This window comes from Macaca nemestrina, chromosome 2 (assembly GCF_043159975.1).
Source record: "Macaca nemestrina isolate mMacNem1 chromosome 2, mMacNem.hap1, whole genome shotgun sequence".
In the NCBI taxonomy this organism is placed as follows: Eukaryota; Metazoa; Chordata; class Mammalia; order Primates; family Cercopithecidae; genus Macaca; species Macaca nemestrina.
Genome location: NC_092126.1, coordinates 110695836 through 110709974, shown reverse-complemented (window position 1 = coordinate 110709974; position 14139 = coordinate 110695836). Strand labels below are relative to the sequence as shown.

The 14139-nt window shown below is 45.1% G+C and overlaps 1 protein-coding gene across 4 annotated transcripts in view; it reads right to left on the bottom strand.

Annotated features, from left to right (window-relative positions):
• Positions 1-14139, bottom strand: part of LOC105480380 (kelch like family member 18) — a 61950-nt gene that overhangs the window by 16497 nt on the left and 31314 nt on the right. For 3 of the 4 annotated variants that reach the window (XM_071091587.1, XM_011739116.3, XM_071091588.1), the window contains 3 exons: positions 12001-12131; positions 8557-8697; positions 99-297 (listed from right to left, as the gene is read on the bottom strand). In XM_071091587.1, coding sequence (XP_070947688.1) covers positions 99-297; positions 8557-8697; positions 12001-12131 — 471 coding nt within the window. Of the gene's footprint in view, positions 1-98; positions 298-8556; positions 8698-12000; positions 12132-13452; positions 13554-14139 lie in introns of those variants that run through there. The other variant, XM_071091589.1, reaches the window with a different exon arrangement.

The following is a 14139-nucleotide window of genomic DNA, read 5'->3' as shown; positions in this document are numbered from 1 at the left end:
ATCTTAATTTTGTAAAAAAAAAAATAAATATATAAAACAATGATTATAAAGAGCAGCACCTCATGTCACCTGCACAGACTGCTACTGTGCTCACATACCTGCTCCTCAGATTTGACATTTAGCTCATCCCGAGACACCAGCTCAAGCACGTCTTCCAAGGGCAGGGCCAGGAACTCTTCTGACATGGACACCTCCACAAAGTGCTGGTGGATGAAGCTGTTGGCAGCGTCGTACAGCACAGCACACATCATTGTCTCAGCAAACTGGCGCACACCCAGGCAGTTTTTTGGGTGAAGCCTTTTGGCATAAGAAAAGAAAAAAAAAATTAGAGGAAGAAAGGATGTTATCTTTGATCATTCTCAGGCTGGTTCTGGGTAGAGCCACAGAATGAAAACAAATTCTTAACCTCAGCTTTGTTGGAAACTCTCTGTGTGACACAAGCTGTACTTCTCTGGGACTCAACTTCTAAAGGTATAAAATTAAGAAGAAAGATTATCCTCAAAGGTCCCTGCCTTTTGGGCCTGGTGCTCTGTGGGTCAGGTGGAATGAGCTCTCTGGGTAGTTCTGTAAAGTAAGTGTCAGAAGGCGAGAAGTAACCGTCACAGGAGCGCATGCACTGAAAATCTGCTTGAGATGTTCCACCACTGAAATTCCTGGTTGAGTGTCCAGGGCACTATCTCAACTTTGGTCACAAGGAAGGCACTGAAGTCACAGAATTAGAGTTTAAAAAACAAAGACAGGGCCGGGCACGGTGGCTCACACCTGTAATCCCAGCACTTTTGGAGGCTGAAGTGGGCGGATCGTGAGATCAGGAGATCGAGACCATCCTGGCTAACACAGTGAAACCCCGTCTTTACGGGGTTTACTGTATTTTACTTTGTAAAAATACAAAAAATTAGCTGGGCGTGGTGGCGGGCGCCTGTAGTCCCAGCTACTCGGGAGGCTGAGGCAGGAGAATGGTGTGAACCCAGGAGGCGGAGCTTGCAGTGAGCCGAGATCGCGCCACTGCACTCCAGCCTGGGTGACAGAGCGAGACTCTGTCTCAAAAAAACAAAAAACAAATAAACAAAAAAACAAAAAACATGGAGAGATGGCTTCTTTAATATGGGAACCCTTATACTTTTTCTTTTTTTTTTTTTTTTTTTTTTTTTTGAGATGGAGTCTCGCTGTGTCTCCCAGGCTGGAGTGCAGTGGCATGATCTCGGCTCACTGCAAGCTCCGCCTCCCGGGGTCACGCCATTCTCCCGCCTCAGCCTCCCAAGTAGCTGAGACTACAGGCGCCCACCACCACGCCCGGCTAGTTTTTTGTATTTTTAGTAGAGACGGGGTTTCACCATGTTAGCCAGGATAGTCTCGATCTCCTGACCTCGTGATCCACCCGCCTCGGCCTCCCAAAGTGCTGGGATTACAGGCTTGAGCCACCGCGCCTGGCCTTTTTTTTTATTTTTTGAGACAGGGTCTCACTTTGTCCCCCAGGCTGGAGTGTAGTAGCACAAACATGGCTAACATCAGCCTTGACCTCCTGGGCTCAAGTGATCCTTCTGCCTCAGCCCCACAAGTAGCTGGGACTACAGGCACCACCATGCCTGGCTAATTTTTGTACTTTTTGTGGTAGAGACAGGGATTCACCATGTTGCCCAGGCAGGACTTGAACTCCCGAACTCCAGCAATCCACCTGCCTCAGCCTCCCAAAGTGCTGGAATTTTTTCTTTTTTTTTTTTTTTTTTAAATTTATTTATTATTATTATACTTTAAGTTGGAGGGTACATGTGCATAACGTGCAGGTTTGTTACATATGTATACTTGTGCCATGTTGCTGTGCTGCACCCATCAACTCGTCATTTACAACAGGTATAACTCCTAGTGCAATCCCTCCCCCCTCCCCCCTCCCCATGATAGGCCCCGGTGTGTGATGTTCCCCTTCCTGAGTCCGAGTGATCTCATTGTTCAGTTCCCACCTATGAGTGAGAACATGCGGTGTTTGGTTTTCTGTTCTTGTGATAGTTTGCTAAGAATGATGGATTCCAGCTGCATCCAAGTCCCTACAAAGGACTCAAACTCATCCTTTTTTATGGCTGCATAGTATTCCATGGTGTATATGTGCCACGTTTTCTTAATCCAATCTGTCACTGATGGACATCTGGGTTGATTCCAAGTCTTTGCTATTGTGAATAGTGCCGCAATAAACATACGTGTGCATGTGTCTTTATAGCAGCATAATTTATAATCCTTTGGGTATATACCCAGTAATGGGATGGCTGGGTCATATGGTACATCTAGTTCTAGATCCTTGAGGAATCGCCATACTGTTTTCCATAATGGTTGAACTAGTTTACAATCCCACCAACAGTGTAAAAGTGTTCCTATTTCTCCACATCCTCTCCAGCACCTGTTGTTTCCTGACTTTTTAATGATTGCCATTCTAACTGGTGTGAGATGGTATCTCATTGTGGTTTTGATTTGCATTTCTCTGATGGCCAGTGATGATGAGCATTTTTTCATGTGTCTGTTGGCTGTATGAATGTCTTCTTTTGAGAAATGTCTGTTCATATCCTTTGCCCACTTTTTGATGGGGTTGTTTGTTTTTTTCTTGTAAATTTGTTTGAGTTCTTTGTAGGTTCTGGATATTAGCCCTTTGTCAGATGAGTAGATTGCAAAAATTTTCTCCCATTCTGTAGGTTGCCTGTTCACTCTGATGGTAGTTTCTTTTGCTGTGCAGAAGCTCTTTAGTTTAATGAGATCCCATTTGTCAATTTTGGCTTTTGCTGCCGTTGCTTTTGGTGTTTTAGACATGAAGTCTTTGCCCATGCCTATGTCCTGAATGGTACTACCTAGGTTTTCCTCTAGGGTTTTTATGGTATTAGGTCTAACATTTAAGTCTCTAATCCATCTTGAATTAATTTTCGTATAAGGAGTAAGGAAAGGATCCAGTTTCAGCTTTCTACTTATGGCTAGCCAATTTTAGTGCTGGGATTTTTTCTTGTTTGATATAGAAAGAGACTCCACGGGCTTAATTGTTCAGACAACCAGAAACAACAGTAGCACTATCATTTATTTACCATCAGTGAGTCAAATATTTTGCTAGGCCTTTTATACACATTCTCCAGAATCTTCTTAACCTGCAAAGTAGTAATGCACTCATAGATGGAAAACAGGCTCAGGGAAACCAAAAATGGTGCTCACAGTCCCTCGAGACAAGCAAGTGGAGGTGCTGAGATTGAAATCAGGCCTCTTGTGCATATTCCCACAGTAACCTGGCAGACTTACACTCATCAGGGCTAGAGAAATCCAGGATAAATCCTGGCCCTGATGCTCATGGGGCAATTTGGGTGGGTTATGTTCTTCCAAGTGCCAGTATGTTCTTCCAAGTGTCACCTGAAAGAAGATGATGACAACAGCTACCTACCTCTTAGGGTTGAGCCATGATGCATGGTACCTGGTACGAAGTTAGTGGCTGCCTTAATTTTTTATTATGGTTGCTTTTGTTTTTTGAGACAAGGTCTTATTCTGTCACCTAGGCTGGAGCGTAGTGGTGCAATCACAGCTCATGGATAGCCTTGACCTCTAGAGCTGAAGTGATCCTCCTACCTCAACCTGCCAAGTAGCTGAGACCACACCTGGCTAATTAACAAAAAATGTTTTTTGGTAGAGACAGCGTCTCCCTATGTTGCCCAAACTCGTCTCAAATTCCTAGGCTTGAGCAATCCTCTTGCCTTGGCCTCCCGAAGTGCTAGGATTACAGGCGTGAGCCACTGTGCCCGGCTTGTTTTTCTTACTACTGTTGCATCTAAGAAAATTCCAAACGAGCCCAGTGCGATTCTAAAATCTTGGTGACAGCAACAGACCCTGGGGGATTCTTCTTTTGGCTTCATGACTAATTCTCTGTGAGATGGCATTGATCAGATTAAAAATTGGACAGGCTTGCTTTTCTTCATTAGAAAGGTTTATGTATTTTCCCCGATGTTGATTTAAGGTTTTAGGCACAGAGTTATATTGATTTAGCAATATTCACTATTGTCCCCTAGCAGTTGACCCATCAAGGACTGAATAGGCAAGGTACCTTGGAGCCTGGCTTTATGACTAGTCAAAAATTCTACATAGTTATTTCATTCCAGCCTGAGCTTGCTCTGTCTATTGCTTTGGAAACTGATGTGAATTTAGAAGAGCAAAGAAACATAAGCAGAGAACAACATGTAGGCAAAGTTCATGGCCACTGAGGAATACAGTGCTGAAGGTCAGAATGTCAGCTCTGTCATCTGTCAAATGCCTTTCTCCTAAAGCACTTACAGTGATTGAATAAGATTTGTTAAAGCACTTTACAAATATAAGGCAGACAAACCTTCCCTGGGCCTCTACAGCATGTGCTTCACTATTTCCTATCACTATGACATCAACCTGAGAGGAGGATTCAAAATGCCATGGAGCAGAAGCTGGATCAAGTACAAGGATGTGGGAGCCAATGATCAACGTAGCCACTGGCATTCATTTCCAAACTCTCCTTCTCAGGTTAGGATTCTCATACCTTATTTTTGGGTGTCTCTGATTGGCTTGGCATAATACTGAGCACAAAATACACCTTTTTTTTTTCCTTTTCTTTTTTTTTGAGATGGAGTCTCCCTGTGTTGCCCAGGCTAGAGTGCAGTGGCATGATCTCAGCTCACTGCAACCTCTGCCTCCTGGGTTCAAGTGATTCTCCTGCCTCAGCCTCCCAAGTAGCTGGGATTACAGGCATGTGCCACCACGGCTGGCTCATTTTGTATTTTTAGTAGAGATGGCATTTCACCATGTTGGCCAGGCTGGTCTCCAACTACTGACCTCAGGTGATCCGCCCACCTCGGCCTCTCAAAGTGCCAGGAGAACAAGCGTAAGCCACCACGCCTGGCCAAAACACATCTTCCTTTTTTTTTTTCTTTTTTTTGAGACGGAGTTTCACTCTTATTGCCCAGGCTGGAGTGCAATGGCACGATCTCGGATCACTGCAACCTCCGCCTCCCAGGTTCAAGCAATTCTCTTGCCTCAGAGCTGTCACACAGGAAAGGGGCCCATTCAAGAGGAGGAGGGAGATATGAGGGAAAATAAACCTTCAGGGTTGACGGAGACCCACATCTTTCATTAGCCACATCACAACCTTCTTCCTTGCTGACACAGCTTGACTTTGGAAGCAAGAAGACAGCATAAGACATAATGCTTTATCAGAGGCAGGAAGCAGTGACTTGAATTAAATAGGTTACTGACATGGTTCATTGACATATTTGATGTCCCAATCTACCTCTGAGGGAATTTCAGAAAATACACAGCTCCAAGGCCGGGTGCAGTGACTCACGCCTGTAATCCCAGCACTTTGGGAGGCCGAGGTGGGCAGCTCACTTGAGGTCAGGAGTTCGAGACCAGCCTGGCCAACATGGTGAAACTCCATCTCTACTAAAAATACAAAAATTAGCTGGGCGTGGTGGTGTGTGCCTGTAGTCCCAACTGCTCAGGAGGCTGAGGCAGGAGGATCGCTTGAACTTGGAAGGTGGTGGTTGCAGTGAGCTGAGATCATGCCATTGCATTCCCGCCTGGGCAACAGAGCAAGACTCTGTCTCAAAAATAAATAAAAAAAAATAAAAATACAAAAGTTAGCTGGGTGTGGTGGCAGACACCTGTAATCCTGCTACTCCGAAGGCTGAGGCACGTGAATGCTTGAGCCTGGGAGGCAGAGGTTGCAGTGAGCCAAGATAGCGCAACTGTACTCCTGGGCGACACAGTGAGACTCCATCTCAAAAAAAAAAAAAAAAAAAGAAAGAAAGAAAGAAGATACACAGCTCCAGTAGTGCTTGCCTAAAAGCAAGGAGGCCCATACATTTGAAGGCCGGAAAGAGGGCCACCAGAAAAAGTCAACCCCAGCTTCAGGGGAAAAAAAAGGCAGCAGGTTGAAGATGTAATAGACTGAGCAGCCTCAGGAACTGTGGCTTTAAGAACTCTGATGGCAATGCAGCTTCTCTGTGCTGTCACATATCTTTTCCACTGGTGCTCAGAATGGTTTTCCTCAAGTCGCTGGCAATCAAATCTTAAAATGATGCACCCTCAAGGGCACAGAGGAAGTGGGGAGCTGGGAGACACCACCACATTCTGTAGCCAGGCTCAGGGAGAATCATTCCAAGAAACAGAGACAATAATAGGAACTACTGGAGAGAAAACAGAAAGCAGGCCATGGCTCTGGAGTCTGTGGCAGGAAATAGGAATGAGGTATAGATTTAGGTCTCAGAAGGCGTCCTGAAGGGCTGAATGAACAAATGTCAAGGATAGACTCAAAACATCAGGTTTATGTGTAAGTACTTATTCCTAAAATGTTACTGGTGCGTGCAAACCTGCACTGGCCTAAAATGACTTTTCTTTTTTCCTTTTAGTTTTTAGAGACAGAGTCTTGCTCAGTCGCCCAAGCTAGAGTAAGATGATTATAACTCACTGCAGCCTTGAGCTCCTGGCTCAAGCGACTCTCCCACCTTAGCCTCTCCAGTAGCTGTGAACCACTGCACTTGACTAATAAAATTTTTTTTTTTTTTTTTTTTTTTTGTAGAGACAGGATCTTGCTCTGGCATAAAGGCTGGTCTGGAAATCCTAACCTCAAGCAATCCTCCTGCCTTGGCCTCCCAAAATGCTGGGATTACAGCATGAACCACCTCATCTGGCCTAAAAATCACTTTTCTAAGCAACTTTTAGATGACAGTATTTTACAACACAGCCTGGATCCAGTGTTGACAGTGACTCTCTCAAAAGCCCCCTAGGTGGAGCTGTTGTCCCTTGGTGAAGATTCGAGGATTGCCAACAATCCTTTCCAGGATTAATCCTACTTAGCCACAGAAAGCCATTTCAGCAGTGGTGAAGCCCAAGGCCTCCAAGCCTGGAGCTCTATCTTACAGAAAGAAAGAAAAAAAAAAAAGAAAGAAAGAAAAGAAAAAGAAAAAAGAAAGTCACTTTCCAAGTTCTGTGGGAAAAAGAGGTGAACGAAGTCCAGTCTGGGTCTTAAGAAGCTCACAAATGAGCAGAAGATAGTGTATGCCCCTCACATCTCCATATGCACCCTCTGGCCTGCCCCAGAAGGCATCCCAGAGCAGGGACAAGCTTGGTTCTGCAGCTTTACTCTTACTACAAGGTCTTTATAAAACTGCGAACAGCACCACTTACCTCAAGATGAAATCCTTTACCCAGTGTTCAGCAGATGAGCCCCCCACTAAATCTTAGGCATCATTACCATGATTATTTGACTAGCTGCACACACAGCAGTACTCAGTGTGATGACCATGAGCACCCTGTGGGCAGGATATGAACACACAGCGGGTGTGGTCCACAAGCTGCTAAGTGAACTGGATAGGTGGAGTGAGAATGGGGGAGGGGAGGTCAGCTCCATGAGGGGATGAGGTCCGGGAGGGCAGATCTGAGTCAGGAGGAATGCTGACAGGCCAGCTACCTAGTGATCGGAGTAGGCTCAGGTGAAGGCTGGGTGTGCGAAGCACCACAGACACTGGGGTGCTGTTTGGGTTCCTCCTGCCTGTGTGTGGCCCAGCACTAACCTGCATCCCCAAGCCTCTGCTAGTTAAAAGGCCTTTATCGTATAACTAAGAGCTCTGGCTCTTGAGGGGGAGGGAGAGGCTTCTTAACTGCTTAGGCAGAAGGTCATAGGAGATCCACAGGGCCCCACTGCCAAGCACTGGAAATAGGGGGGTGTATAATCCATGGTCCCAACCATAAAAGTGCATACAATGATAGTTCCCAGTGGACTAAGGAGGATAGAGAATTCCAGGAAGTGAAATTTGGGTAGGCTCTTAAACAACTGAAGTATGAAAAAGAAGATCAAGAAATTCAAAGAGGGCCGGGAGCAGTGGCTCACGCCTGTAATCCCAGCACTTTGGGAGGCCAAGGTGGGCAGACTGCTTGAGCCCAGGAGTTGAGACCAGCCTGGGCAACATGGCAGAACCCCATCTCTACCAAAAAAATTACAAAAATTAGCCAGGTGTGGTGGCACGTGCCTGTAGTTCCCGCTACTTGGGAGGCTGAAGTGGGAGGACTGCTGAACATGGGAGGCAGAGGTTGCAGTAAGGCGAGATCACACCACTGCACTCCAGCCTGGGTGACAGAGCAAGATCTTGTCTCAAAAAAAAAAAAAAAAAAAAAAAAAAAGAAGAAAAAGAAAAGAAAGGAAATTCAGAGGGTAAAGTACCTAAACAAAGATGGAGATGGCTATGGAACAGTTGGGGAGCATTGCACAAATCAGTTTGGTGAGAAATCAGCTAAATTAGTGGCTGGTGAGATTGGAGAGGGAGGAACAGAAGATGCACATGTCAAGCCAAGGGAAAGGGCAGGCTGGACTATGTGAATCATGTTCTGAAAAAGTTCATCTCAAAGAAGTGGGCACTGCTACACACTGATTTCAAGAAATGTAAGCGCTGCAGAATAACCTTTCCAGATCACTCCCCTTCATAAACCTATATATGGTCCCAAGAACTCAGCAAACTGGCGCAAGATTCCAGAAATGAAATAGTCATGTTCTCCACCAGGCCCACCACATCACCTCACCGTTCTCGGAGGAATGTGCAGCAGGCGTCTTTGATGCTCTGCAGCTGCAGGAAGCTCGCCCCCATCAGCAATGACTGGACATTTTGCTGGTCAATGGCAAGGTTGCCATTGTAAGCAAAGTTGATCAGAGCCTCCAGGGCACTAGAGGAAAGAGGGAAAGCTGTGAGATGCTCTTCAGAGACAAGTCTTGGCCCACAGGAGATTCAGGCCCTAACTGAACTGACAATACTTAGCCCAGGCCCTTCGAGAATCTAATGGAGTAACTACTTCACCACAGCCTAAAACTTGTGAAAAAGAGAACACAATTACCTACAATTTCACTACTGAAAAAGTCAACACTGGTTATTTTTCTACATTCATATTTAGTCCCTGATTGCCTACATGCATGAATTATATGGATATAATCAAAAACATGTATCAAGCCCTTTCCCATGTTGCTACACTACCTTCATGTTTATTGTTTTTAGTGGCTGCTATATAATATTTCAACATGCAAATATGCTATCATTTATTTCCTTTATTGGTAAGCATAATAGCTATTACCATCTTATTGCTGTTAGAACATTTTTGAATTATTTCTTTGGGGTAAATTTCTAGAATGAGATTTCTAACATTTTTTCTGCTTTCAATTCACACTGAAAATGAAATCAAAATTCCATCTACAGGGCTGTAGGTGTTCTGGTCCCTCTCCATCTGTCTGTCCTCCTCACCTCCACTTTCTCCTTTTCTCACTTGATTCCAACATTCTGAACATATTCTTACCTCAGGGCCTTTGCAATGACTCCTCCCTGTTTGGAGGACTCTTCCCCCAGATGGCTCACTCCCTCACTTCAATTAAGATGTCTCAGCTCAAATGCCACCCCATGACAGGGGCATTCCCTGATCACCCCAAAATAGCACAGACTCCACCATCCTTCACTAGCCTTTACTCTGCTTTACTTTTCTCATATCACTTTCACTCTTAGCCATACCATGCATGTATTTGGTGACTGCCAAATCACTACTAGAAAGCTGGTAGAGGCAGGGCGCGGTGGCTCACGCCTGTAATTCCAGCACTTTGGGAGGCTGAGGGAGGCGGATCACCTGAGGTCAGGAGTTCGAGACCAATCTAGCCAACATGGCAAAACCCTGTGTCTACTAAAAATACAAAAATTAGCCGGGTGAGGTGGCATGCACCTGTAGTCCCAGCTACTTGAGAGACTGAGGGAGGAGAATTGCTTGAACCCAGGAGGTGGAGGTTGTTGCAGTGAACGGAGATCATGTCATTGCATTCTAGCCTGGGCAACAGAGTGAGACTCCATCTCAAAAAAAAAAAAAGGCGGGTGCCTGTAATCCCAGCTACTCATGGGAGGCTGAGGCAGTAGAATCGCTTGAACCTGGGAAGTGGAGGTTGCAGTGAGCCCAGACCGCACCACTGCACTCCAGCCTGGGTGCCAAGAGTCTGACTCCATCCCCCGCTGCAAAAAAATAAAAATAAAAAAACGAAAGTTGGCAGAATGAGAAGAGGTGCTGTTTTCTCACTGTTATACCTCAGATACATGATAGAGCTATGATCATCATGGATGTTCAGGCAATCTCTGTTAAATGAAGCCCTTGGACTATTCATGGGATGAGCATGCCTCCTTCAGACACACACTTCAGAGAAGAGGAGGGCACAACTGCCCTTGGACACCTTACTTCTATGTCTTTCCTCATAAGTAACTGGCCTAAGATTTCTTTTTTCTTTTCTTTTTTTTTTTTGAGACGGAGTCTCGCTGTATTGCCCAGGCTGGAGTGCAATGGCCGGATCTCAGCTCACTGCAAGGTCCGCCTCCCAGGTTTACGCCATTCTCCTGCCTCAGCCTCCCAAGTAGCTGGGACTACAGGCACCCACCACCTCGCCCGGCTAGTTTTTTGTATTTTTTTTTAGTAGAGACGGGGTTTCACCGTGTTAGCCAGGATGGTCTCGATCTGCTGACCTCGTGATCCACCTGTCTCGGCCTCCCAGAGTGCTGGGATTACAGGCTTGAGCCACCGCGCCCGGTCTAGATTTCTTTCTTTCTTTTTTAAGAGTCAAGGTCTCGGCCGGGCGCGGTGGCTCAAGCCTGTAATCCCAGCACTTTGGGAGGCCGAGACGGGCGGATTACGAGGTCAGGAGATCGAGACCATCCTGGCTAACACGGTGAAACCCCGTCCCGGGCGAGGTGGCGGGCGCCTGTAGTCCCAGCTACTCGGGAGGCTGAGGCAGGAGAATGGCATAAACCTGGGAGACAGAGCTTGCAGTGAGCTGAGATCCGGCCACTGTACTCCAGCCTGGGTGACAGAGCGAGACTCTGTCTCAACAACAACAAAAAAAAAAAAAAAAAAAAGAGTCAAGGTCTCACTCTGTTGACCAGGCTGGAGTGTAGTGGTGTGATCACAGCTCGCTGCAGCCTTGACCTCCTCGGCTCACCTCCCACCTCAGCTTTCTAAGTAGCTGAGACTACAGGTGTGCACCACCGCGCCCGGCCAATTAAAAAAAATTTTTTTATACAGATGTGGTCTATGTTGTCTAACCTGGTCTTGAACTCCTGGCCTCAAGTAATCCTCCCACCTTGACCTCCCAAATTGTTGGGATTTCAGGCGTGAGTCACCTTGCCTGGCCTGACCTGACCTGAGATTTCTACTTTGCCATAGGTATATAAATCCTCTTCCGGTATCAGGGCAGATCACCTTCGATCATCCAGAGGGTAACACACAGTCTCCTAGCTATTTTCTCCCTAGTTGTCACCACTGTCAGATTAAGAGGTTGGGCAATAACTGACTTCCAGCTAAGGGGATAACCTTGGGCTTGATCTCCTTGAGCTTCAATTTTCTGAACCATGAAATAACCATAAAATCTGCCACCTTCTAGACCTGTGTTGTCCAATATAGTAGCCATCAGCCACATGTGACTATTTAACTTTAAAATTAAATTGATTAAAATTAAGCAAAATTTAAAATTCAAATTTTCAGTCCCACTAGTCATATTTCAAGTGCTCAACAGCCATCTGTGGCTAGTGGCTACCATTTTGGGCAGTACAAATAGAAAGAACATTCGCATCACTGCAGAAACCTCCAGTGGACAACACTGTTCTAGGCTGATAAGAAGGGATGTGAATGGAGACACTTATTTAAAGAACTATTTTGTCAGCTAAAATGACTAGCCCAGAAAAGTGCAGAGAATAATATATTACCACTCTTAAACCCAGCCCCATTAAATGTATTTCTCTTATAGTAGGGTAAAAACAGCATCAAAACTCCCATCATTTTAACCCTATCTCAGACCACTGGCTGAGGTTCTAATCTGCTTATTAATCACTTACTATTTGTCTGGAGCTAGGCTATTAGACACTGTGTCCTGCTGCAGGTGCTCAACGGAACCGTGCACAGGCTGAAACTGCACCTGGAAAGTAGCCTGCGAAATCTAATGGTGGGATTCAGTACCTTGGGTCCATTCCTTGCATTACAATCTCATCCTGCTTGCACTCCATCATGTCATTTGTAAACATAGCATGGAAATATGGGATTGAGGCTGCTAAGACGATCCGGTGAGCACTGAATTTGTGGTCCCCAATCTGTGGGCAAAGTAAAATACAAAGACAGATATTGAGGAACGCAAAAAAAAAAAAAACAACAAACCCACCCCCCTCCGCAGCGTACTCCACTGCCCATTGCAACGGTGTTGAGGGCATCCCAGGGCATGGAGGCCAAGGCTTAGCATGATGCCTGAAGTATTTTAAATGCAATATACTCGGTTACAGTAGAAGAATGTAAACAACACATTTTAATGAAGTGTTAAAATAGCTAAAAAATTTAAGCCTGAATATTTCATGTAATCATTTTTACTTATATGGTAGTCTCCAATGCACCTCTTTCAGCTACTCCACCAACTCAAATACCTGATTCCTGTAACACTTTATCCCAACCTCAGGCAGATGGACTAGACAAACAGTCCAAGAATGCTGGTGCTCCTAACAGTATGCTCCTCAAGAAGAGTAAATATGTAGTGATGGGGCCGGGGGGTGGTGGGGGCATGAGAAGATACACTGGTGTTATGGACTGGCTGCTGCTCTGTGTGGTTAGCAGGGACAGAGGCCAACTCTTCCTCCAATAAGTGTCAAATCCTCACTGACGCACCCTTAGCCTAAGGAATTCTATAAAGTGTTTTCCAACTATCTGTCAAAAGGCTCTTCCCTTCAATAAGCCATTTATAGCTCCAAGCTATATAAATATTTTCACTTAAGAACTTTCTATTCTCCAGGAAGAACAAAACAGTCCCTTTTTCCTTTTCATCAGGTTCCACATCAGTGAAATGCCAGAGAATCTCACTATCTGATGCTCTTCTCTTTGTGTCATGTTTATCCAAGGATTCGAAGTTGGAAGATCGAATCCTTGGATAAACAGGCATGAGCCACTGCACCAGCCTCTACTCAAATTTCTTGAAATTGTTCTATGAGGTTTATTACAAAAGAAAAAAACAACAACTAGCAGTCTCTGTTTTCTTGATTCCTTGCCCCTGATTCCCACTCACAGGGGCAACCTCTTGCTTCTAGGACTTTTCTCCATCTTTCTAAATAATATGCTTATATATTACTTGTTGATTTTTCACTTTGAGTTATTCCCTGTGGTACCCAACCTCTAAATAGCTCCCAGTAAACGCTGACTCTTGGTATTCACACCCTTGTGTGGTCCCCTCCCACAACATGTCAGGGTTGGTCTACGTGACCAACAGAATATAGCAGAAGTGATGATGGTATGTCACATTCAAAGCTAGGTCATAAAAGGCATTGAACTTCTTCTTACCCTGTTCTTCTGGATCACTTGCTCTAAGAGAAGCTAAATAACATATCCTTAAGAGAGGCCCATATGAAGAGGACTAAAGCCTTCTATGGCTACCTGAGTGAGCTTGGAAGAACATCCTCCAGCTCCAGTCAAGCCTTCAGATGACAGCAACTTTGTGAGAAATGTCTAAGCTGCTTCTGAACTCCTGGCCCGCAGAAACTGTAAGATAATAAATACTTGTTTTAAGTCACTAAATTTTGGGCCGGGCGCAGGGTGGTCATGCCTGTAATCCCAGCACTTTGGGAGGCCAAGGAAGATGGATCACTTGAGGGTAGATCAGGAGTTTGAGAGCAGCTTGGGCAACATGGTGAAACCCTGTCTCTACAATAAATACAAAAATTAGCTGGGCATGGTGGTGCATGCCTGTAATCCCAGTTACTTGGGTCACTGACACAGGAGAGTCGCTTGAACCTGGGAGGCAGAAGCTGCAGTGAGCCAAGATCGTGCCACTGCACTCCTGCCTGGGCTGGAGTCTCAAAAACAAAAAAGTCACAAATTTTGGGGTACTTTGTTATGCGGCAAAAGATAACTATTATATTACTAATCTAATTCCTATTATGGAAGATGAAGAATTTGTCCTGATACGTTTCTTCATGTACTACCCCATACACTCTCCTTATCTTTCCAATATAATTAGGTCAAATTTTGGTTAAATTAATATGAAGAGTTGCATTAAGTCTATGTAAATGTTATTTGTAGCCAAGCCATGCTGTATACTGTGAGTATATTTCCTTTTTGTAT